General features: G+C 34.1%; 1 protein-coding gene across 1 annotated transcript in view; it reads left to right on the top strand.

Annotated features, from left to right (window-relative positions):
- The window catches only part of LOC123683500 (N-sulphoglucosamine sulphohydrolase), a 145559-nt gene that overhangs the window by 106645 nt on the left and 15384 nt on the right, over positions 1 to 23530 (top strand). The window contains exons 4-5 of the mRNA XM_045622592.1: positions 1716 to 1954; positions 2076 to 2384. Of these exons, the coding sequence (XP_045478548.1) occupies positions 1716 to 1954; positions 2076 to 2384 (548 nt within the window). The remainder of the gene's footprint in view (positions 1 to 1715; positions 1955 to 2075; positions 2385 to 23530) is intronic.

Raw genomic sequence — 23530 nt, 5'->3', positions numbered from 1 at the left:
GTATGAACGAACGGCCAAGAGTGTCTGTTCTGCTGAAAATCATACAGGGTGGCCACTTTTTCAATGGGATTGTATTGGTAACTTTTGAACCATAAGAGTTAGAAGGTCGGTCAAATGGAGAAAAAGTTGTATGCATAGAAGCATTATCAAGCAGTTCAAACAAATCGAGATTATCAGGGCCGGTTATTGAGATATCACAGGAAAAGTAAATTCTGTCATTTTGATTTTTCTTTTTATCCCACTTTATTTCAAATATTATCAAAAAATGTAACAGGAATTTTTTATTCGACAGTAAATTGTTCTCAATTTGACGTAATCAGATTTCGTATCCAACGTTTCGTGCTCTCTGGGCCACCCTCAACCTCATTTTTTTCAATACGGACCTGCATATTTTATGACACTTTTCGAAATAACTTTTAACGCTGAATTCAACGATATATCATACAATGTCATTCAAAGTTGATTTTCAGGTGATTTTGACCCTTATCCAAATTTCTTTGGGTCGGATCTGTATTACATTTCGGTACCTTTAGTTTACAAGCAATACATTTCGATGAGAAAATCAACTTACTCATCTTGAACTAAATGGAACATATCAAAATCAAATCAAAAAACAAGTAATAATTATTTACATATTTCAATTCATAATGATTAAACGAATTATCATTTTATGAAAGAAAAATCGAATGATTATTCGAAAGTAAATGAAAATGAATGAAGTAAGTGTTCGAAATGTCCACCATTTTGTAAAATGCACTTAACGGTTCTGGAACCCATACTTCTTATACATTTGCTTATTTCGTCTTCTTGAATACCGTCAAATACGTTCTCAATCTTCTCGCGAGAAATCACTATGTTGGATTTGTCATTTGTTCCAGAATCGAACTTTATTTTGATATCATTACGATATAAGTTTTGCAAGGCTTGGTATTCAAATTTAAAATCATTTTATTCGCGTCTCTTTACTATTTTATTAACAGCAGTTTTTGATAAATTGCATTCACTACAGATCCGACCCAAAGAAAATTGGATAAGGGTTAAAATCACCTGAAAATCAACTTTTAATGACATTGTATGATATATCGTTGAATTCAGAGTTAAGAGTTATTTCGAAAGGTGTCATAAAATATACAGGTCCGTATTGAAAAAAATGAGGTTGAGGGTGGCCCATAGAGCACGAAACGTTGTATACGAAATCTGATTACGTCAAATTGAGAACAATTTATTGTCGAATAAAAAATTCCTGTAACATTTTTTGATAATATTTGAAATAAAGTGGGAAAAAAAGAAAAATCAAAATGACAGAATTTACTTTTCTTATGATATCTCAATAACCGGCCCTGATAATCTCGATTTGTTTGAACGGCTTGATAATGATTCTATGCATGCAACTTTTTCTCCATTTGACCGACCTTCTAACTCTTATGGTTTGAAAGTTACCAATACAATCCCATTGAAAAAGTGGCCACCCTGTATATCATGCAACTGTTTGCAGGAACATTCATCAAAATTAAATGGCATCATTCAAATTTTAATCCTCAAATACGAGGAGCCTATTGGATACAGGCGCCGTTTGATCAAGGATTTAAATTTTTAGGCGGCATTAAATTTTAATGAATGTTCCTGCAACTTGGTGTTATTCTATAATTAACCCCAAAGTTTTAGCACATTTCATAATAGACATTTTGTGTATTAACTTACATTTATCCTTTCAGGCCCTTTCTCCTCTATGTAGCATTCCACGATCCTCATAGGTGTGGTCACACTAATCCAGAATATGGAGAGTTTTGTGAAAAGTTTGGCAACGGCGAGAAAGGAATGGGTCGGATTCCAGATTGGGAAGGGATATATTATCAGCCTGATGAAATTATTCTACCATATCATGTTCCAGATACTCTGGAGGCCAGGGAAGATTTTGCAGCTCAATATACCACTATGTCGAGATTAGATCAAGGTTAATATTTGCAATTCTAATTTGCCCAATTTTCTAGGATATCAACAAGTTTCCATTTATTTATTTTTTGTATGCTAATACTGCTACTTATACCATTTTGAATTCCATTCTTAATTTCAAGGTGTTGGGCTGGTGCTGAAGGAATTAAAGACTGCAGGATATCTTGATAATACTCTAATAATCTTTAGTTCAGATAATGCGATACCGTTTCCAAATGGAAGGACCAATATGTACGACTCTGGCGTAGCAGTTCCTTTGTTCATATCGTCCCCATTTAATACAAAAAGATGGAATCAAGTCACTAATTCCCTCACTAGCCTTTTGGATATTTCTCCTACCATTTATGATTGGTTCAATATTGATGAAAACGTTTATTTGAAAAAGGAGCATAAACTAACAGGAAAAACACTTTTACCGTTATTAGATAAGGGTAAGTTTTATATATAATTTTGCATAAATTATGGAAAGGGTCCTCAAAATAAGTATTACGAATTTTTGCCAGCAAAAAAACTTTTATCTGAATACCAATAAGGATTTAAAGAGGGAATGCCAACCGAGGATGCAATTCATATGCAATTCAATTCCTCAAGGCTCATTTTCACGGTGAAAGTACTATCACGAAAGTGATCGTAACTATTGCAGCAACTGTTGCCATGTAAACTACTCGATAGTTACAATCGTGATAGTGCGAGAGTGCTGTCGGACTATCATGATAGTACTATCGCGATAGTTATTATCACCGTGAAAATGAACCTTCATTTATAGTTGTTAGGCTGAAAAATATCCTCTTACATTGAGCATTTTCGTTGTTCTTTCAAATATGGTTAATACCATTAAGATATTGCTCGAAAAATTAAATTGTAATATAGATTCATAGAAAAGATATATTGGGTGCCCCGGGGCATATCAGAGCTGTGCCAAAGCATTGTGCTTAGTGCTTTCGAAAGCACATGAAGCCTTTTTGTGCTCCCGAGCACTTTTCAAAATCGGTGCTTAGTGCTTAGTAATCGAAGCACTTTGACAAAAGGCTTAGTGCTTAGTAATCCCGAAAGTGCTCCCGAGCACTGAAGTGCTCGCGATTACTTTTACGGATTACTAAGCACTAAGCACTTCCGAATTTTTGTTATAACAAGAATATGCGCCGACGCCTTGATGATCGTTTCACATAATATGATTAGTCTTTGATCGTGTATGGAAATTCAATAGGTACACAATAAGGATCTAACGCTGGCTCTTTTGTGTGAATTCAGTGTGCATTTATATATCAGATAAGTTTAATTTGATAAAAAATCAATTGAATAGGAAATTGAATTTTCAATCATATGCCAGGATATTTCTTATAAAATAAAGTATAAACAGTACTATTATAATATTTTGAAATTGAACATTTCAATACTAATCTCATAGGTAAAAGAGAAAATTATTACAATTACCATCCCCTTTTCTTCAACAATAAGAATTTTAATATTTGCATGATTGAAGGATGTCTAACAAAGTTCGATCATTGGTATTTGGACAGAATGTAAACGATGAAATTGAATAATTTTCTGAAAATATGAATGCTTTGTGTCGACAATTGTCACAAATCACGATTCATTTTTCCTAATCATACCTCTATTTTTTATGCTTGCCTTGTATTCTACAAGTAAATTTAGTTTTCATATCTTGCTTTTTAGTTTTCAATATGAACCTTTTTTTCATATTTCAATGAAGCTATTTCGATCTTGTGAAATAAGACTTTTTCTAAACCTCCGATTTTGTGATTCCAAAAATGATATATTTGATTATTTTGGTGAGTCTGCAAAATTGTTTGTTTGACGGCCATCAATATGACTGCTACCAGGAACAAAACACTGGCTGACCTTGAAAAGCATTTTCAAATTCAAATGAAGAATTTCGAGGAAAAACTGAAAAGTTTTCAGGAGCCGGCAGCCTCAGTTTCTACTGCCGGTGCCGATACGATTGAATCGTTAAAATTGGAATTTAAGGTATTTAAATCGGAAATTACAAAAAAGTTAGAAAATATTATGAATGAAATATCGCAGAAAAATCTATCCAAAATGTCCTTATTTACGGCATCAATGAAAATCCGGACGAAGATCTTTTTAAAATTGTCGTTAATTTTGTTCAAGAATCACCTTAACATAGAACTAAATGAGAACCAGCTGAATAATTGTTATCGGCTAGGCAAGAAACTCGAGGACAAGGAACCAGGAATAAATAAACGTCCGATCGTTGTAGAATTTGTGTGTCAGTGGATGCGAGATGCTGTTTATTTCAGTAAATCGAAGTTTAAGGGAAAGAAAATTTTTTTGGTAGAGATAAGAAGTGAAAGATAAGTTGGAACTCTACAAAAAAGTGAGAGAAAAGTACAATCGCAGTTGTTGGACTGTCAAAGGTAACATTAAAGTGTTTGTAAACAATAAGATTTTTCAAATTGACACTTATGATCAGTTCAATCAGCTTAAAATTAATAAAGTTAATTAAAATCATCTTCCATATATTTGATGTAAAATTTTGGGATTTACTCATATTATACTGGTTTCTTCTTGGCAATTTGTGACTTAAAATTTGTTGTTTATTTTGGGGAGATACGGGGATGTAACGTTGGTTGCCAGGCTTGGTTGATTTATTGAGATATTCATACTTTATTTATTTATTATTTATACTTTGCCGTGTATATAGTCTATCTCAGTTGGGAACAAATAATTTCCTTACAGCCAGGCCGAGATTTTCTTTCTATTCTGTACTGTTATTATCTGAATTATTGGTTATATAATTATACCATTTATATGTTTTATTATTTTTGATGATTAATGTGAAGGTAGCTAATTTCAGATAGCCCATATGTAATGAACTAGCGGGATTTGAATGAATAAACTAAAGTTAGCTCATTTAAACATAAGAACGTTAGTTGGGAACTTTGCAGATTTTCGGAGTATGATCTTGTCGAATTCGTTGGATTTTGTTGCACTTAATGAAACTAGATCAGACGATACTATTGCAAATAATGCAATTGGTGTGCAGGGGTGCAGGTTTATTCGCTGTGATTGTAATAGACGGGGCGGCGGTGTTGGGGCATACGTTAGGTCGGGATTGGGTATTCTCAAGATTGGAGGACCTATAGAACAGATCTGGTTGAAGCTTGATGGTTTTGAAGGTGAATTGATGATAGGGGTCATTTATAGACCTCCTGATTTGAATTATAAATTGTTCTGGGACTTGTTCAGCGGAGAGTATGCGAGTATTGTGACGCAGGGAAGCAAGGTGGTTTGTATAGGGGATTTTAACACTAATTTGTTGTCCTTAAACAGCGAGGGTAAACATGTGTTAAAGTGTGAGATGGCCTCAACCAAACCTGTCATGTTATTCTATGATTATTCTGTGAGCGCATCTGCGCATTGTCAACGGACTGTTTCAGTAGTTAAGTAGATGTCATGTTGGTAAAAAGATGTATGGTTGCTGAAGTAATAATTAATATAGAGTTGTAAAAATTAAGAATCGTTTTACTGAATCCTGATACTTCTTCACGATAATTCCTAATCAATCTAACATTGGTTATGGGCCCAGAATAGAAGTATTGAGGATTTAAGTTAAGAGTATTATCGCTGGAACTGGAGTTGGAACGTTGGACGTCGTTGAAGAAAGAAGAAAATGGCCGGTCAAGCGGTTGAGAACAAGCATGGAATTGTTCCGTTCAATGGAAATAGGTTCGACAACTGGAAATTTCGACTGTATTCTGTGTTGAGGGCCTTGGAGCTGAATGAGGTATTGAAGTAGAAGTAAGTGGAATAAATGCCGAATGGCATAAGAAGAACAATAAAGCCTGCATGGTATCATAATTGGGTTTTAAAGTGGAATTTTATCATGAGGAAAGAGTATTCTGTTGTAATTAACTACACCTGCGGAACTTTGAAAAGTAACAGTATTTTATTCATGGAACGTTTTGGTACAGACTGACTACAGAGTACAGAAAAGAAAAGAACAAGGGGTCGATACCTCGATCGATACAACAGCTCGATGCATTGACCCACTGAGTGAACATCTCAATTGAGGAATCATTAGATGGCGTTACATGACCAATTTTTGGGGATCTATACAACACCCCCACTATCAACAATAATTGGTTAAATCTAATTTTTGGCAAAAATAGGAATTTTTCACATTAGGAAGGCCCTTAGTTAAAATATCAGCAGTCATTTCATTTGTTGGGATATACTTTATACTCAACAATTTTTGCTCAACGCAATCACGAATGAAATGATGCCTCACATCAATATGTTTTGACCTTCCATGATTGATAGGGTTCTGTGATAATTTCTGAGCACTCTGATTATCGTTGAAAATTACTATTGGGTTTTGATAATCAGTCAACTCGGCTAGCAAATTCTTTAAATAAATAGCCTCTTTGGCAGCTTCTCCGAGAGCCATATATTCTGACTCTGTGCTCGATAGAGCCACAGTTCTTTGCTTACAGCTTTTCCAACTTATAGCTGCACCAGCTAACAAAAAAACATAGCCTGTATAAGACCTTCTATCATCAGTACTATTTGCCCAATCTGCATCACAGAACACTTCCAAATCACAACCCTTTTTCATAAATTTTAATTTATAATCTTTAGTACCCTGCAAATATCTAAACAATCTTTTAACATATTGCCAATGTTGCTCTGTATATCTATTATTATACTGACTCAAATAACTTATTGAATATAAAATGTCAGGTCTTGTCAAGACAGCAAGATACATGAGGCTTCCTATTGCCCTTTGATATGGAATATTTGCATTACAAGTATCATCAGATTTCAATTTACTTAAATCTATATTACAATCTAATGGTGTACTGATCGATTTACATTCTGACATATTAAAACGTTTCAAAAGTTTTTCAATGTAATCTTTTTGATCCAAGTAGACACACTCATTTTTATGATCTCTTGTTATCCTTACTCCTAAACAATTTTTCGCTTCTCCTAAATCTTTTATTTCAAATTTAGAACTCAATTTCTCTTTTAATATTCTAGTTTCATAATCATTATTTGAAAAAATGAAAAAATCATCAACATATAATGCGACAATTACTAATGACTTGTCTTCTCTTTTTATAAATAAACAAGGTTCATGTTCAGATTTTTTATATCCGAGAGACAACATGAATTTATCTACTCTAGAATACCAAGCTCTACTGGCTTGTTTAAGACCATAAACTGCCCTTCTCAACCTATACACTTTACTTTCTAAACCTTTCCTAACAAAACCATCAGGTTGTTGCATGTAAACGGTTTCATTTAAATATCCGTTGAGGAAAGCAGTTTTAACATCTAAATGTGTAATCTTTAAGTCATGTTTTACAGCTAAACCTATTAAAAGTCTTAACGTTGAATGTCTCACTACTGGTGAAAAGGTTTCGGTGTAGTCCACATCTTTCTTCTGGGTATAACCCTTCGCCACTAGTCGCGCACGGTAATTGGCTTTGTTATCACTATCACTTTTGATTTTATAGACCCACTTGCACTTCACTACAGTACCTTCCTTGGGTAAATCTACCAATTCCCATGTTTCGTTCTTTTCGAAGGAATTGATCTCACTTAACATTGCATCCATCCACAAATGAGAATCTTCTCTGGAAATAGCTTCAGAAAAAGTTTGTGGTACATCTTCTTCAATGTTTATATTATTACTTTCGATGTTTGAACCAAAATACGTAACGAAGTCGTTGAAAGATCTGGGTTTTCTGGGACGCTGGGATCTTCTCAAATCCCCCACTGGTTCTAAATTCACCTCTTCATCAGGAACATATTCATCATCTATTTCCACTTGATCTGAGATATCTGATTCGGATTTCACCATGGTGTCTTCTGTAACATCCCCCAATTTTTCATTGATGACAACATCTCTGCTTGTGATAATCTTATTGTCAGTTGAATCGTATAGTCTAAAACCCTTGATGTTTTCACTAAATCCAACTAATATTATTTTCTTTGCCTTTTTGTCCCACTTTCGTCTCTTTTCTTCAGGTATGTGAACCATTACTTCACTACCAAAAATGCGTATATGGCTTACGTCTGGTTTGCGATGATACCACATTTCAAATGGAGTTTTATTATCTAGAACTTTCGAAATGGTTCGATTTCTAAGGTACACTGCTGTGTTTACAGCTTCTGCCCAAAACTTTTTGTCAAGTTTTGCATCAAATAAAAGGCATCGTCCTTTCTCTATGATAGTGCGATTCATCCTTTCACACATACCATTTTGTTGGGGACAATATGGATTAGTCTTCTGGTGCACTATTCCATTCTGAGATAAAATTTTTTCAAAATTTAAACTGCAACATTCACCACCTCCATCAGATCTAAAGGTTTTTATTTTAGATCCTGTTTGGTTTTCCACTAAAGCTTTAAATTTTTTGAATTGTTCAATTGTCTCACTTTTGCATTTCAAAAAGTAAACAAACACCATTCTTGTAAAATCATCTTCAAACAAAAGGAAATATCTTGACCCTCCTAGTTAGTATTTTTCCATAGGCCCACAGAGATCAGCATGTATTATTTCCAGCATTTCAGTTGCTCTATGTCCTTGTTTCGGGAATGCATTTTTACTTTGCTTTCCTTCACAACATGTTTGACATATTGGGTTACCTACTTTTCCTTTAACTTTTAAACCTTCTACTGCTCCTTCACTCATTAATTTCAGGGAATTATAACCAGGATGACCTAGTCTTCTGTGCCAAACATTATCTGTAGCAGCAACTCCCATTAATGCACTTTCAGGTTTCTCAAAGTTCAATTTGTAAACATTGTTTATTAATTCAGCTCTGGCAACTAACATACCTTGGTCGTTTAATATATCACATCCATTTTCATAGAAAGATAATTTGTTTCCATTTTTAATCAATTGACTCACCGACAGGAGATTTGTTGTAAGTCCTTGAACATAGTGTACATCTTTCACTTTTATATTAAACTTTTCAGATCCTACATTAGTTTTCATACTTATTTCACCTGAACAAATCACTGGAATCTTTTCTTTATTTGCCACTGTGATTTCTTTCACATTGGTAGAATAGTCAATGTTTTCTAGCCAATCTTTTCGAGCTGTCAGATGTAAACTAGCTCCTGAATCGATGTAGAAATCATCTGTGTTGAAATTTCCACTGAGAAAGGTTGCACTCAAAGCTTTCTCTGGTCTTTCTGTATAATTTCCTTTATATACAGGTTTCGAATTCGTTTCGTCATTCTTATTCGGACATTTTGACATGAAGTGACCGTTTTGTTTACATCGAAACCAAACAATCTGTGACAATGGAGTTTTCTGCCTGTTCTTACTGCTGCCCTCTGTGGAGTTCTTCTTGAAGTTACCACCACGACTCAGTAGAGCTCCTGCTGTTCTGTCACGGACGTCACGGTTGGCTCCATCTACTGCCATGTCCATCAACTTTGCTTTTATTGAGTCGGTACCTATGTGGATCCCTGAGTGCTCGATAGCCATTAATAATGGAGAATACCTCTCAGGCAATCCTGCCAATAATAATGATCCAACCCATTCTTCATTAATGCTAAATCCTGTTCTTCTAAGCTTTTGTGATACTTCAATTACTTGATTCACATATGATTCCATGGATTCACTGTTTTCCAATCTTAGATTGATTAGAATACGTAGAAGTCCGATTTTTCTCGAAGGTCCGGAGTCTTCATATAAACTTTTGAGTTTTTCCCAAACTTCTTTTGCATTGACGGCTTCCTTCACGTGAATGTAAATGGACGGATCCAAAGTCAGCACTAATTTCGCCTTAGCTTTCGCCACTAAAACTGGATCCATTTCAGTTCCATCGATACACTTTGTGAGACCTTCCAGCACAAGAAAATTCTCGACGGCAAACGACCAGTCACCATAATTTTCCCTTCCAAGGAGTTTTGGTACACTACTCAAGTAATTGGCGGCCATTTTTTTAATCTCGCGGTAGAACGAACAATGAAATTGTTTCTCGTTTCACAACACTTTCGTTACTTTTTCAACGCGAATCACGATCTGGGCCCATAACCTGTTATAATTGGGTTTTAAAGTGGAATTTTATCATGAGGAAAGAGTATTCTGTTGTAATGAACTACACCTGCGGAACTTTGAAAAGTAACAGTATTTTATTCATGGAACGTTTTGGTACAGACTGACTACAGAGTACAGAAAAGAAAAGAACAAGGGGTCGATACCTCGATCGATACAACAGCTCGATGCATTGACCCACTGAGTGAACATCTCAATTGAGGAATCATTAGATGGCGTTACATGACCAATTTTTGGGGATCTATACAACACATGGTTATTATCTCAAGTGTCTCCGATTCGCATTTGGAGTACATAAAAGAAATAGATGTCGCATACGAGATGGTTAAGAAGCTGGAGGGAATTTTCAGCAAAAAGGGTACGTGTTCAAAATTTTATTTGCTCAAGGAATTGATTAATCTGAAGTATAATGGTAATTCTGATTTGCAAGAACATTTTGCAAAAAGTGATCGAATTTTCCGAGAATTGAAAAGTTTAGGTAGTTGCTTTGAAGATTCAGATATGTCATGTTTTCTCCTTTTATCGATGCCACCTGAATATGAAAATGTTGTTACCGCAACCAGAACATTATCTGAAAATGATCTCAAGATAGAGTTTGTCAAAAGTAGATTACTATAGAATTTGATATGAATAAAAATTCGTCTAAAGGGGTTAAAAATAATAACAGTTTGCCTTCATCATTTAGTGCTTCTCATAAACAAGTAAAATGTTTCAAATGTGGAAAGATAGGACATGTAAAGAGCATGTGTGGTATAAAATGTTATGTTTGTGGCAAACTTGGACACAAATCAAAAGAATGTTTCAGTAATAATAACAAAAATAAATCAAATACTAATAATAAAGCCCATTTCGCAGAAGGTGAATATTCGAACAAGTCAAAGAAAGAAGTTAATAACGGTGAACCTGTAGCTTTTTGTGGTATGATGCATGATGAGAGTGAATTGGAAATGATCGAATGGTATGCAGATTCAGGAGCTACACACCACTACATTGATGATGAAAAGTCGTTGAAGAATATTAGAAAATTCACAAAGCCAAGATAAATTCAACTGGCAAAGGAGGGAAAGTTCATGGAGGCCATAAGTATGGGTGACTTTGAAGTAGTCAGCGAAGTAGAAGGAAGAGAAATACCTATTACCATGAAAAATGTTCTATGTGTTCCAGGCTTAAGGGTGAATTTACTTTCTATATCCACAGTTGAGAAGGCTGGCTTCGAAGTTGTCTGCTCAGATGGAAAAATGGTAATTAAGAAGAATAATGTTGTATATGCAGAATGTAAGAGGCATAAGTTTATATAGATTAATATTTCAATATAATGGTGCTCATGCAAATTTAGCACATAATAGAGAAGACATTGAACTTTGGCATCGTAGATATGGGCATTTAAACTATAATTCTCTGATGGAAATTAAGAATTTGAATTTAGTTAATGGGTTAGAATTTGGAAATTCAGTAGATAATGATCTCTGTGAAGTTTGCATAAAGAGTAAACAAAAATGTTTTCCGTACCATTCAAGGAAAACAAGAACAAGTTGAGTATTAGAGTTAGTACATACAGATGTGTGTGGGCCCATTACTCCACCATCACGTAATGATAATAAATATTTTGTTACCTTTGTTGATGATTATTCAAGATTTGTAATGGTTTTTCTGATGAAGAACAAAAATGAAGTTTACGACTGTTTTAAGGCATATGAAGCAAGGGTATCCTCCATATTCTGCGATAAGAAGATAAGTAAAATTAAATGTGATAATGGGGGTGAATATCGCTCAAGAATGCTTTCTGACTTTTGTTTGGAGAAAGGAATTCAGATTAGTTATACACCACCGTATACTCCCCAACTTAATGGCGTGGCTGAGAGGATGAACCAAACACTTATGGATAAAGCTAGATCAATGATAATGGACTCAAAATTGGATAAAAGTTTTTGGGAGGACGCTGTACTAGCAGCTGCATATATTACTAATAGAACGCAATCATGCTTGGAAAGAGACAAAACACCCTATGAAATGTGGTTAGGTAAGAAGCCATATGTCGGCAATATGCGTGTTTTTGGTTGCATTACTTACGCTAGAGTACCAGATTGTATGAGAACCAAATTGGAGGACAAAGGTCTCAAATGCAGATTCATTGGCTATACAGAAAATGGCTACAAGTTATGACAAGAAGAGGAAAATAAAATTATCCATAGTAGAAATGTAATATTTGATGAGAATACCTTCATATTAGAAAAGAAAAGAGTTATGCACAATAATGAACATGAAAGTGAAGACGAAATGATTGAGGATGAGAACAGAATAGAACATGTTGAAGAAATAAGTAGCAAAGAGGGCAGACGAAGGAGACAAATCAAATTGCCATCAAGATTTGATGATTTTGAAATGGATGTAAGTTGTTTGGCACTATTGAGCGAATATTCGGATTCACCGAATACATATACAGAAGCAAAAGAAAGTTCAGAATGGGACTTTTGGAAGAGAGCAGTTGAAAGTGAGTTGAGCGCACTGGAAAATAATGAAACATGGGAATTAATCGAAAGGCCAGAGAGGGAAAAGGTGATTGGTAACAGATGGGTCTTCAAAACCAAAAGAGATAATGAAGGTAAAATAATATATAAAGCACGATTGGTTGCTCGAGGGTTTGAGCAGTGCATTAGTGAAGCTGGTTCATGCTCCTGTAGCAAGACTTTCTACTTTGAGGATTTTATTGTCTATTTGTAATAATTCAAAGATGCTTTTAGAACAGCTGGATGTGAAAAATGTATTCTTGCACAGCACAATAAATGAAAAGATCTTGATGAAAATCCCAGAAGGCCTTGAAGTTTCAAAAATCGACAAAAATAAGGTATGTTTATTGAAACGGGCCATATACGGTCTCAAACAATCACCTAAAGCATGGAATGAACAATTTAATAGTGTTATGAAAAAACTGAAGTTGAAGAGATCAAAGTCTGACTATTGTCTTTTTAGTTTTTTGTATGAGAATATAATATGTTATTTAATTCTCTATGTCGATGACATATTGATAGCCTGCAATGATGGTAACTTTTTGAAATATTTAAATGAGAAACTTTGCGAATCATTCAAGATTAAGAAATTAACTAATGATGAATGTGAATTTTTGGGAATTAAAATTAAAAGAAATGGATAAAATAAATTTATAATGATGGATCAGATATTAGCTATAAAAGTTTTGATTAAAAATTTTAACGTAGAGAATTGTAAAGTGTTTAAGACCCCAATGGAGAAGAATTTGAATTTAGAAAGGAATGTTGATGAATCAAAAAGGACATGCCTACCATATAAGGAGTTGTTAGGTAGCTTAATGTATATAATGTTGGGAACAAGACCTGACATATGTTATTGTATTAGTTATTTTGGCCAATTTCAGGATTGTGCCACAGATGAACATTTTAAACATCTTCTGAGAGTTCTGAAATATTTGAAATTTACTGTTGAATATAAATTATATTTTCACTATACTAGTAGTAACATCATTGGCTATGCTGACTCTGATTGGGCAAATGATGTTCAGGACAGAAAATCTATAAGTGGCTATTGTTTTAAATTGTTTGGCAATCCTATTTCTTGGAGTTCAAAGAAACAAACCTTTGTTACATTATCCAAGTACAGAATCTGAATTCGTTGCTGTTTGTGTTGCGTCATGCGAATTACTTTTTATTAAAAATTTATTATCTGATTTGCAGATTGATCTTTTGTTACCTATTTGTTTGTATGAAGATAATCAAAGTACAATTAAGTTGCTTCAAAATTTTGAAAATAACAAGCGATGTAAGCATATTGATGTGAAACTACACTTTGTATTAGATTTAATTAAATAAAATGTTATAGAGGTCAAATATGTTTGTACTAGTGATCAATTAGCTGACATTTTCACAAAGGCACTAAGCCATTTAAAATTTTCTAAGTTTGTTTCAATGTTAAACTTATAATCGATGGGTTAAGAATAACACAGCGGAACTGTTTTAACTATGTAATATAATCAATGAAACTAATATTGAACACAAGTATAACTGATAATGAATAACAATATATGTACTTACACCAAGAGGTCTGCTTTTAATAATAATGCTCTACATCGAGCTCACAAAAAAGGTTAAAAATATGATCATAGAAATATGACATTACACGGTAGAATTGTTCTTCTTTTTACACCCTACCTCAATTCTACAATTCATGAAACACGATCATTATATGAATACATTCACAATACAATATACAAAAAACATTTACAAAACATTATTCAACACACATGTCTTTTCTGAATTTGGTGAATTTAACAACATTCAAGGCTTTTGTTAGGACATCGGCTGTCTGATGTTCCGTTGGAACATATTTCAATAAAAACTTGCCTTTACTCACTAAATCTTTAACAAAATGAAACTTCACATCTATGTGTTTTGTTCTCTTAGTTTCAAGAGTATTACTAATATGTATACAGGATTGATTATCCTCCATAATTGTAATAGGAAAAATTATTTTGTTCGTAATTTCCTCTAAGAGCTGTCCTAAAAATAAGCACTCACACATACACATAGAAAGTGCGATATACTCGGCTTCGGTGGTGGAAATTGCCACCATTGGTTGTTTCTTTGAACACCAATACAAAATATTCTGGTTCATTTTTATTAAAAAACCTGACACACTTTTCCTGTCATTAATATCTGAAGCAAAATCTGAATCGGCATAAGCTACAATTTTGCTTTCAGCCTCATCATTCTTCCTATATACTAAACCTAACTCTTGAGTACCATTCAGATACCGTAGTACATTTTTCAAATATTTATAATGGATCGAATTAAAACAACTTTGAAATCGGCCAAAATAAGCCACTGAAAAACAAATATCCGGCCTTGTACCCAACATCAGATACATTAAACTGCCTACCAATTCTCTATATTTTATATCCATACTCGAATCACTGACATTATTTTCCTTTTTTAAATACAAATTCGGCTGGATTGGTATCGGAGCAATTTTTGAATTATCCATCTGAAAATTCTTTAATATCTTTTGAAGAAGTGTCTTTTGACTTAGCTTAATTCTATTTCTTCCCGTTTCTATTTCTATACCGAGAAAAACGAATTTATTATTATTCTCAGAAATCTTTAAATCAAAACATTTCATCAGATTTTCCTTCAGATAATTCAAGTCACTTTCATTACGAGAAACAACTAACATGTCATCAACCCAAATTAAAATATATGAATATTCATTGAAATATAAACATGGATCAGTTTCTGATCTTTTGAATTTCAAGTCAGATAATTTTTCATTTAAAAATTCATTAAAACATTTTGGACTTTGCTTCAATCCATACAGTGCCTTCATCAATTTACACACTTTATTATCTGGCACTTTCAAACCACAAGGAGGTTTCATGTATACAGCATCATGTAGAGGACTAGATAAAAATGCTGATTTCACATCAAGTTGCAAAAACTTCATATTGTATTCAATTGCCAATGATAAAATTGTTCTCAAAGTAAACATACGAGCTACTGGTGAATAAAAATTCTCATCTCCTAATGCAGGTTGTTGGAAACCTCTAGCCACTAAACGAGCCTTTTTAACATCACAGTTATTGATATTTTTGACAGTGAATACCCACCTTGAATCAATTACTTCTATGTTGGGTGGTTTTTCCACCAATTCCCACGTTTTGTTAACCACCATTGATTTCAATTCGGCATCTATTGCAGATTTCCATTCTTCACTTACGATTGCTTCCTCATATGATTGGGGTACCTCAGATGGGATGTTTCCTGCGGATAGTGCCATCATCATCTCAAAGTCATTGAAATGAGCAGGAAGTTCCCGATTTCGTCTGCTTCTTCTCACTTCCGGTTGACAGTTCTGTTGACCCTCGGATAATTGCTGGGTCTTTGGCCTCGTAGCTTCGAATGTTGACTCAAGTTCTTCCTCACTTAATTGTTCTGTTTCATCATCGTCCACTTCATTACTCAGATTGGAACCTGTAACACACTTAACAAAATTCACTGATTCATCAAAAGTCACTGAACGAGACATCACAACTTTGCACTTTTCTTCGTCCCATAGTCTATATCCATTATTGCAATAACCAACTAATTTCAACTTCTTCGAATGTGGTGACAGCTTTCCTTCTCTATCTTCAGGAGGTATCAGGGCATGGGCGGTACATCCAAATATATGAATCTTCTTCAGATCGTCTTTATACCCATACCATCGTTCAGATGGTGTCATGTTATCTGGGAGTACTGAAGTTGGTATTCGATTAATAAGGTACGTAGCAGTTAAAACAGCTTCACCCCACATCTGCTTATGGAAACTTGAATCGAAAATCATACATCTTGCCTTATCCATCACTGTACGATTGAAGCGTTCGGCAACCCCGTTTTGGTGAGGGTTACGGGGAACTGTATACACAAGTTCAATACCTTTCTCCGAGCAAAACTTTCGTATACTAGCAGAAACATATTCTCCACCATTATCGCATCGAAGTTTTGATATTCTTGTGTTGAACATACTCTCAGTCAAAGCAACATATTTCTTCAAACACGACTCTACCTCATTTTTCCTCTTCATCAAATATATAATAGAAAAATGACTAAAATGGTCTATAAAAGATACAAAATATTCATATCCGTCATGTGTCGGAGGACTTATCTTTCCACAGACATCGGACGAAACACACTCCAATAATCTTTTTGGCTTTCTCTCCTCGGGTACACATTTCATAGATTTTTTATTTGATTGCTTTCCCTTCAGGCATACCTCGCACACACTATTAACGGGGAATTTGAATGAATGTCCCATTCTTCTATGCCATAGGTCATCTGAATTTTTTGTTAAGTTAGCTTCATAGGTTTGTCGAATTTGTAGTTTTAAAATGAATAGGTTTCCAGCACGTTTACCTTGTAGAATTATCTCTCCATTTTTCCACACGTTTACTACCTTCTCCTGGAACTCAACTTTCATTCCTGCCTCTACCATTTTTCGAACTGAAAGTAGGTTATAAAATAGTTTGTCACACACCAATACATCACATAATGTAATCGGCACATTATTTTCGGTAATAAGGGACAAGTCACCTGCAGTTGTTGCCTTTACAGTTTCTCCTTCCTCTGCAACGCTTATCGAATGAGAAACCTTCTTTACATTTTTGCAGAAGTCTCCAAAATCAGCTTTTATTAAGTGATTTGATGCACCTGAATCTATTACCATAATAATTTCGTTTTCTGTTTCTACATTTCCAGCGAAAACATAATCATAACCTTGTTCTGTGACATCTGGTTGACATTCAACAGCCTTATTATCTGACATAAAGGCTATGTCCCGATTATAATCAGAACTTGAACTTGAGGCCATATATGCGTTTGATCTATTATTATTACGCTGACGACACTCAGAACGTTTATGTCCCACAGCTTTGCATAACCAGCACTTAACAGCATTCTCTCTCTGTTGGTTATTTGAATTCCTATTGTTTTCATACCTTTGCTTCGGTTTGGCTCCGTTATTGAACGCATTCTTGTTTCTGTTCTGAAACTTTCTGTTCGTGTAAAATGCATTACCACTGACTTCACTTTTCACAGTTGATTTCATCATCCTTTCTTCTTCGGAAAGCAGCTTTCCTTTGACAAAATCTTCAGAGACAATTTCTGGATTTGATGTTAAGAGGATATCAATGGATGTAATCACCGACTGATACTCATCTGGCATTGAGGCAAGGAGTTGGGATACATACTCTTCATTGTCGACAGATCCTCCCACATTCCTCAGTTCAGAAACAACTTTATCAAATTCGATAATATAACTATTCAAAGAACTGTTTCCATCGAATGTCATATTTCTCAAACGTTTCTGTAAAACTATTCGTGAAGTTAAACTTTTCCTTACATAGGTGGCCTGTAATGTTTCCATCATATCCTTGGCTGTTGTTTTGCATTTGATTAATTCCAGTACAGAGTCATCTATACACTGTACAATAATGTCACGTGCCTTGGCATCATCCTTATCGAATGCATTAATTTTGCTTTCATCAATTGGACGTTCTTTCTTCAACATTATTAAAACTCCATTCCTCTCAAGTACTCTTTCTACACGGTATCTCCAATTCTCGAAATTGCTACCATCAAATGGACGAATGTTGGATATTGTTGAACACGCCATTTCAATTCTTCAATTTACACCAGATTACTTTCACACGTTCAAGACAATTGAAATTTCACTATTCAGACTACACTACACAACTCTGGGCCCATAACCTATAATCGATGGGTTAAGAATAACACAGCGGAACTGTTTTAACTATGTAATATAATCAATTAAACTAATATTGAACACAAGTATAACTGATAATGAATAACAATATATGTACTTACACCAAGAGGTCTGCTTTTAATAATAATGCTCTACATCGAGCTCACAAAAAAGGTTAAAAATATGATCATAGAAATATGACATTACACGGTAGAATTGTTCTTCTTTTTACAAAACTTAAAATTGTAAAACTTTGATAACAGGTTTGAGGGAGGGTGTTAAAGTGTGAGATGGCCTTAACCAAACTTGTCATGTTATTCTATGATTATTCTGTGAGCGCATCTGCGCATTGTCAACGGACTGTTTCAGTAGTTAAGTAGATGTCATGTTGGTAAAAAGATGTGTGGTTGCTGAAGTAATAATTAATATAGAGTTGTAAAAATTAAGAATCGTTTTACTGAATCCTGATACTTCTTCACGATAATTCCTAATCAATCTAACAACATGTAGTGAAAAATATTGATAATCTCGGGTTTTATCAAATGGTGAATTCGCCAACAAGAATTACGGATCAGTCGTCAACGTTGATTGATTTCGTTCTGTGTTCTGATGTTGAAGTTGTTTCTGATGTCAAGGTTGTACCAACCGATATTAATAGTGATCATGAGTTGGTGCTTTTGAAATTGACTGTTGGAATGAATAAGAGGTCTCCTATATTCAAAACTACCAGGGATTTCAGTAACTTTGATTATGAGCAATTCCAGTCTCACTTAAAATCTATCCCTTGGAAAAATATCTTTGATGTTAACGATGTTGACCGAAAGATTGAATTCATTAATAAAAATTTAATTATTTTAATGGATTTGCACGCGCCCTTGCGAACTATGAGAATAACAAAAAAATATGCACCTTGGCTCACGGCAACCTTGAGGGAGATGATGGACTTGAGGGATGGGACGCTTAGTGTCTATAAAAAATACAAAAGAGAAAATGATTGTACTCTTTATAAACAACTTCGTAATCTAGTTTCCTTGGCTTTGAAAAGAGAAAAAACGTCTATTATAATACTATGCTAAATTGTAAAGATGTTAAGAAATTTTGGTCAACTGTAAAGTATCTCAATGTGAGAAATCAAATATCCAATAATATCCCGGAAAAATTGAAGGATGCTGAGAAGATGAATAAACATGTCATTGAGTCCATTCCATAGATAGCAATGGACGATGAACTTCTTGCATTTTATTCCAACAATATTAAGGGCCTGAATGTTTCGCAGTTCTTATTTCGCGAGGTTGAAGAGGAGGAAATATCTAAAATAATCCGAAAAGTCGAAACTAGGGCAGTGAGTCATGACGGTATCAATGTAAAAACAATTCAACTCTGTGTTCCATTCATTTTGCCCTATTTAACACATGTCGTTAATAACTGCATCAGGCATTCCGTTTTTCCTTCCTCGTGGAAGAGGGCATTGGTGATCCCACTTCCTAAAAACTCGGATCCGAATACATTTGACGACTTACGCCCTATTAGTATACTCCCGGTACTCTCAAAAATTGTTGAGAAAGTCATGCAAAAACAATTACAGGAATATACAGAAATTAATAAGATCATTCCCTCCACACAGTATGGATTCAGACCTGGCCATGGTTGCTGCACAGCCTTGCTCAACATCACTGATGACATTTTTAAGTCTGTTGATCAGGGCAATTTGACTATTTTGACCCAGCTAGACTATAGTAGGGCTTTTGATTCGATCAATCATCAGCTTTTGATCGCTATTTTGCATTATGTGGGTCTCTCTCAGCCAGCGATAAATTTATTGGCTGATTATATCGAGTCGAGATCTCAGGCTGTCAGAATTGATGGCAATTCGTCTTCGTTTTTCGGTTTAGATAGTGGAGTCTCACAAGGGTCTATATTAGGACCACTTATTTTCATCATTTATATTTCGTGTTTCACCTCTGTATGTGTTTCGGTAACTTATTTCTTTTATGCAGACGATAGCCAACTCAAATTGTCGTTTGAGCCTTGCGAGTCATTACAGGCTGTAGTAGCCCTAAATTATGATCTGAATAATATCTACGAAATTTCAATAAAAAAAAATATTGTCTTCGTTTGAATGCGAGTAAATCAGTATGTCAAATTTTTGGTCGTAAAAATGATAGAGTACGGTTCTTGGAGATTTATGGCCAGGATGTTATCATGGATGGCAGCAAAATCAGCTTTCTGGAGTTTACAAGAAATTTGGTTTTAACGGTCGATACTGATTTGCGTTTCAGTAGGCATATATCTAACTGCTTGTTGAAAGCTTATGCCAGTTTGAGGAATTTATATCAATTTAGAAGTATTCTGAGTAAATCCAGTAAAATTCTGCTGTGTGAGTCTACTGTACTGTCATATATGAACTATTGTGATGCGCTCTACGGTCCCTGCTTGACTGCTTTCGATAAGAATAGGATTCAAGTACTACAGAATTCTTATCTAAGATTGATACACGGTCTACGGAAACTACCCTTAAACACCCTTAAAACTAACGGCTGGCTCAGTATGGAGCTCAGAAGACGTTTCCATTCATATGTTTTATTTTATAGAATCATCACTGAAAAATTACCAATAAACCTTCACAATAGGATTACTTTCCGTTCTGCTGTGCACTCCATCAATATTCGCTCCAAACGCACCATCACAATACCAAAACACCGAACCGACATATTCACTAGATCGTACTCCTATCAAGTACCCAATTGCATGAATAGCCTAGACTTTGAGTATAAAAACATTACACTTGATAAGTTTAAATTGCACATTCTGAATCATTTTCGGAACGACCCGCTTTATGCCTAGGCTAAAGACCGAATGGCTTTCCGGAAATGCTTGTGATGTTTATTTTGGCGTTTTCCTTTCATCTGCTTGTTGAATTTTGAATCTATGTGCTGTCTGAAATGGGATATTTCAAGTTTTATTTCGATTATTCGGCAGAGTTTGGATTATATTATTGTTTTAGTGCTCATGGTAAAGAGTTTTGTTTTGTTTTGTAAGCTAGGTTTAGGAGGTTTAGATGGAAGAATAGACGCATGGATAAGGTTTAAGGTAGATTGTACGGTACTAGATAATATTCTCTACCTTGTTTATGCGAGCTAAATCTCGCCCCCAATATTGTAGTTCAATGTGCTTTCTGATTTTTTTTCTGAATAAAGACCTTTATTATTCATCACTGGTATTCGTGTCCTGACTTTTTAAATATTCAACTATGTAGTGGCAAAGAGGACCTTTATTATTATTATTATTATTATTATTTAAGGTGGCTAGATATTAACCTCTTGCTAGTATATTGTTATTTCACGAAATAAAGTCCGAAAATATATCTGTGATGTGTTTACATAAAAATAAATATACAGGGTGAGTCTTTGACTTGTACATTTATTTTAACCGAAGATTCCTGAGGTCAAAAGAAACACTTTTTTCCTCTATAGTTTTTTCCGATTCGGCCCGGTTACTAAAATACAGGCTGTTGAAAATCGATAAAAAATGTGATTTTCGGCTATATCTCGTAAATGGTTCTATTGAAGGAAATTATTTTTGGAATATAGCTTTTCCTTGATGTGATACATCTTCTCCGAACACAAGATTCCCTACACATCTTTCAGTTTCTTCATTATGAACATTACATCACATAAAAATACCAGAAAATCTAAGAACCCAACTCTTAAAATTAATTTGAACATTGAAGAATATTTGGCTAATTTGAAAAATAAAAGTATTCCTCATATTTTCTCGTACAAAGCGCCGTTTTCGAGTAACTCGATCTTAAAAAAAAAAAATTATCTGTGAAATTCAAACAATTGGGTTCTTTGGCTAAATGCAACTCTGTTCTGTTGTGGAAAAAAAAAACCACAGAAATGAATATTTACTATGATGTCATGTCTCAGATTTTAGAATTGAAGTACTAGCCAACTTAGTTTGAAAATGAAGTTATTTGAATAAGCTCACCTCAACTCTTCTATTTGATTACAAATGATTGAGCTTTGACACAGCTCAGATAATAAGATACTTCATCAAAATCAACATTCTATTTTGAAAAGTCCAGATTATTCATGAAGCCCATGTTTAAAAAAGTTTTCACAAAATAGTCCCATTTTAATGACCACAATCAATATCACACTGAAGACTGCTGCCATCGAACAATACTGTATTCTTCTTGTGGTCATTCAAACTCACATCGAAACATACCACTAAGTACATACTAGACAAATTTTCATGTGATTGAGATTAAATACTTTTATTCTTTTGCTATTCCATAAATTCATCCTAAAGCATATGATTGACATACTTCCAAGAGTGCCATAATTGTTTTAATATGAAAACAAATAGGTGAGTTGAAAGAAACAGGATATTCAATTGTGGATATTTATATTAATTACTTCTCATTTATTTTCAATGGCGAAATCAAGATGAATCAAGTAGAGTTGGCAATAATGCAGGTACATATTATAGAACAAATTTCATAACAAGTGGAGTCTAACATTTTCCATTGATTACAGAGCCATAAAATTTCATTTCCATATTTTCACACTAATGGCTTCAAAAATATTGATGCAGATCATTATTTTTATGAGATAGTTGGCACAAATCAGATGCTTCATTCCATAAAGGAATTACTCTCTATCAGAATGCATACTTATTTATTTTGTATCCACACGATTAATTTGGAAATTGTTTTTAAATTTCTTGAAAATATGTATGGAACTTCAATATTCTGTTGGGTTTCTTCAAATCTTCGATGATTTTCATTTTATGCAAATATAATATCAAATATCATGAGACAATAACAGTGTAAACTTTAAATAAATATTTTAGATTTTAGGTTAGAAGTTAGAACATAGATTATTCGAACTGTTGTGTTTAAATTTGCAACACTCGAAATTTGAGGTTCAAACTTGAAACCACAGACTACTAGTCTGTGTTAGAACTGTCACAGATGAATATTATTTATTTGAGAATGTAAGGTTAAATTGCAATTCTAGTACGAAATCAAATAAACAACGATATATTATTATAAATGCGATATAATAAATGAATGGATATGAATTATGAATATCAGAGCTAAGCTAATATGGGTGGTAGCGAGCTCAATTCGTTATGATTATCGAAAATGAAATAGAAAATCAAGAGAAAAATATTTAATCTTTATCGTCAGTGAAATTGGGATAACTCATTTATTGTATTAAAAATACTACTTTGTTCAACAAA

This window comes from Harmonia axyridis, chromosome 6, assembly GCF_914767665.1.
Source record: "Harmonia axyridis chromosome 6, icHarAxyr1.1, whole genome shotgun sequence".
NCBI classification, from domain to species: domain Eukaryota; kingdom Metazoa; phylum Arthropoda; class Insecta; order Coleoptera; family Coccinellidae; genus Harmonia; species Harmonia axyridis.
The sequence above is the reverse complement of the archived record's forward strand: the minus strand, read 5'-3'. Positions and strand labels throughout refer to the sequence as shown.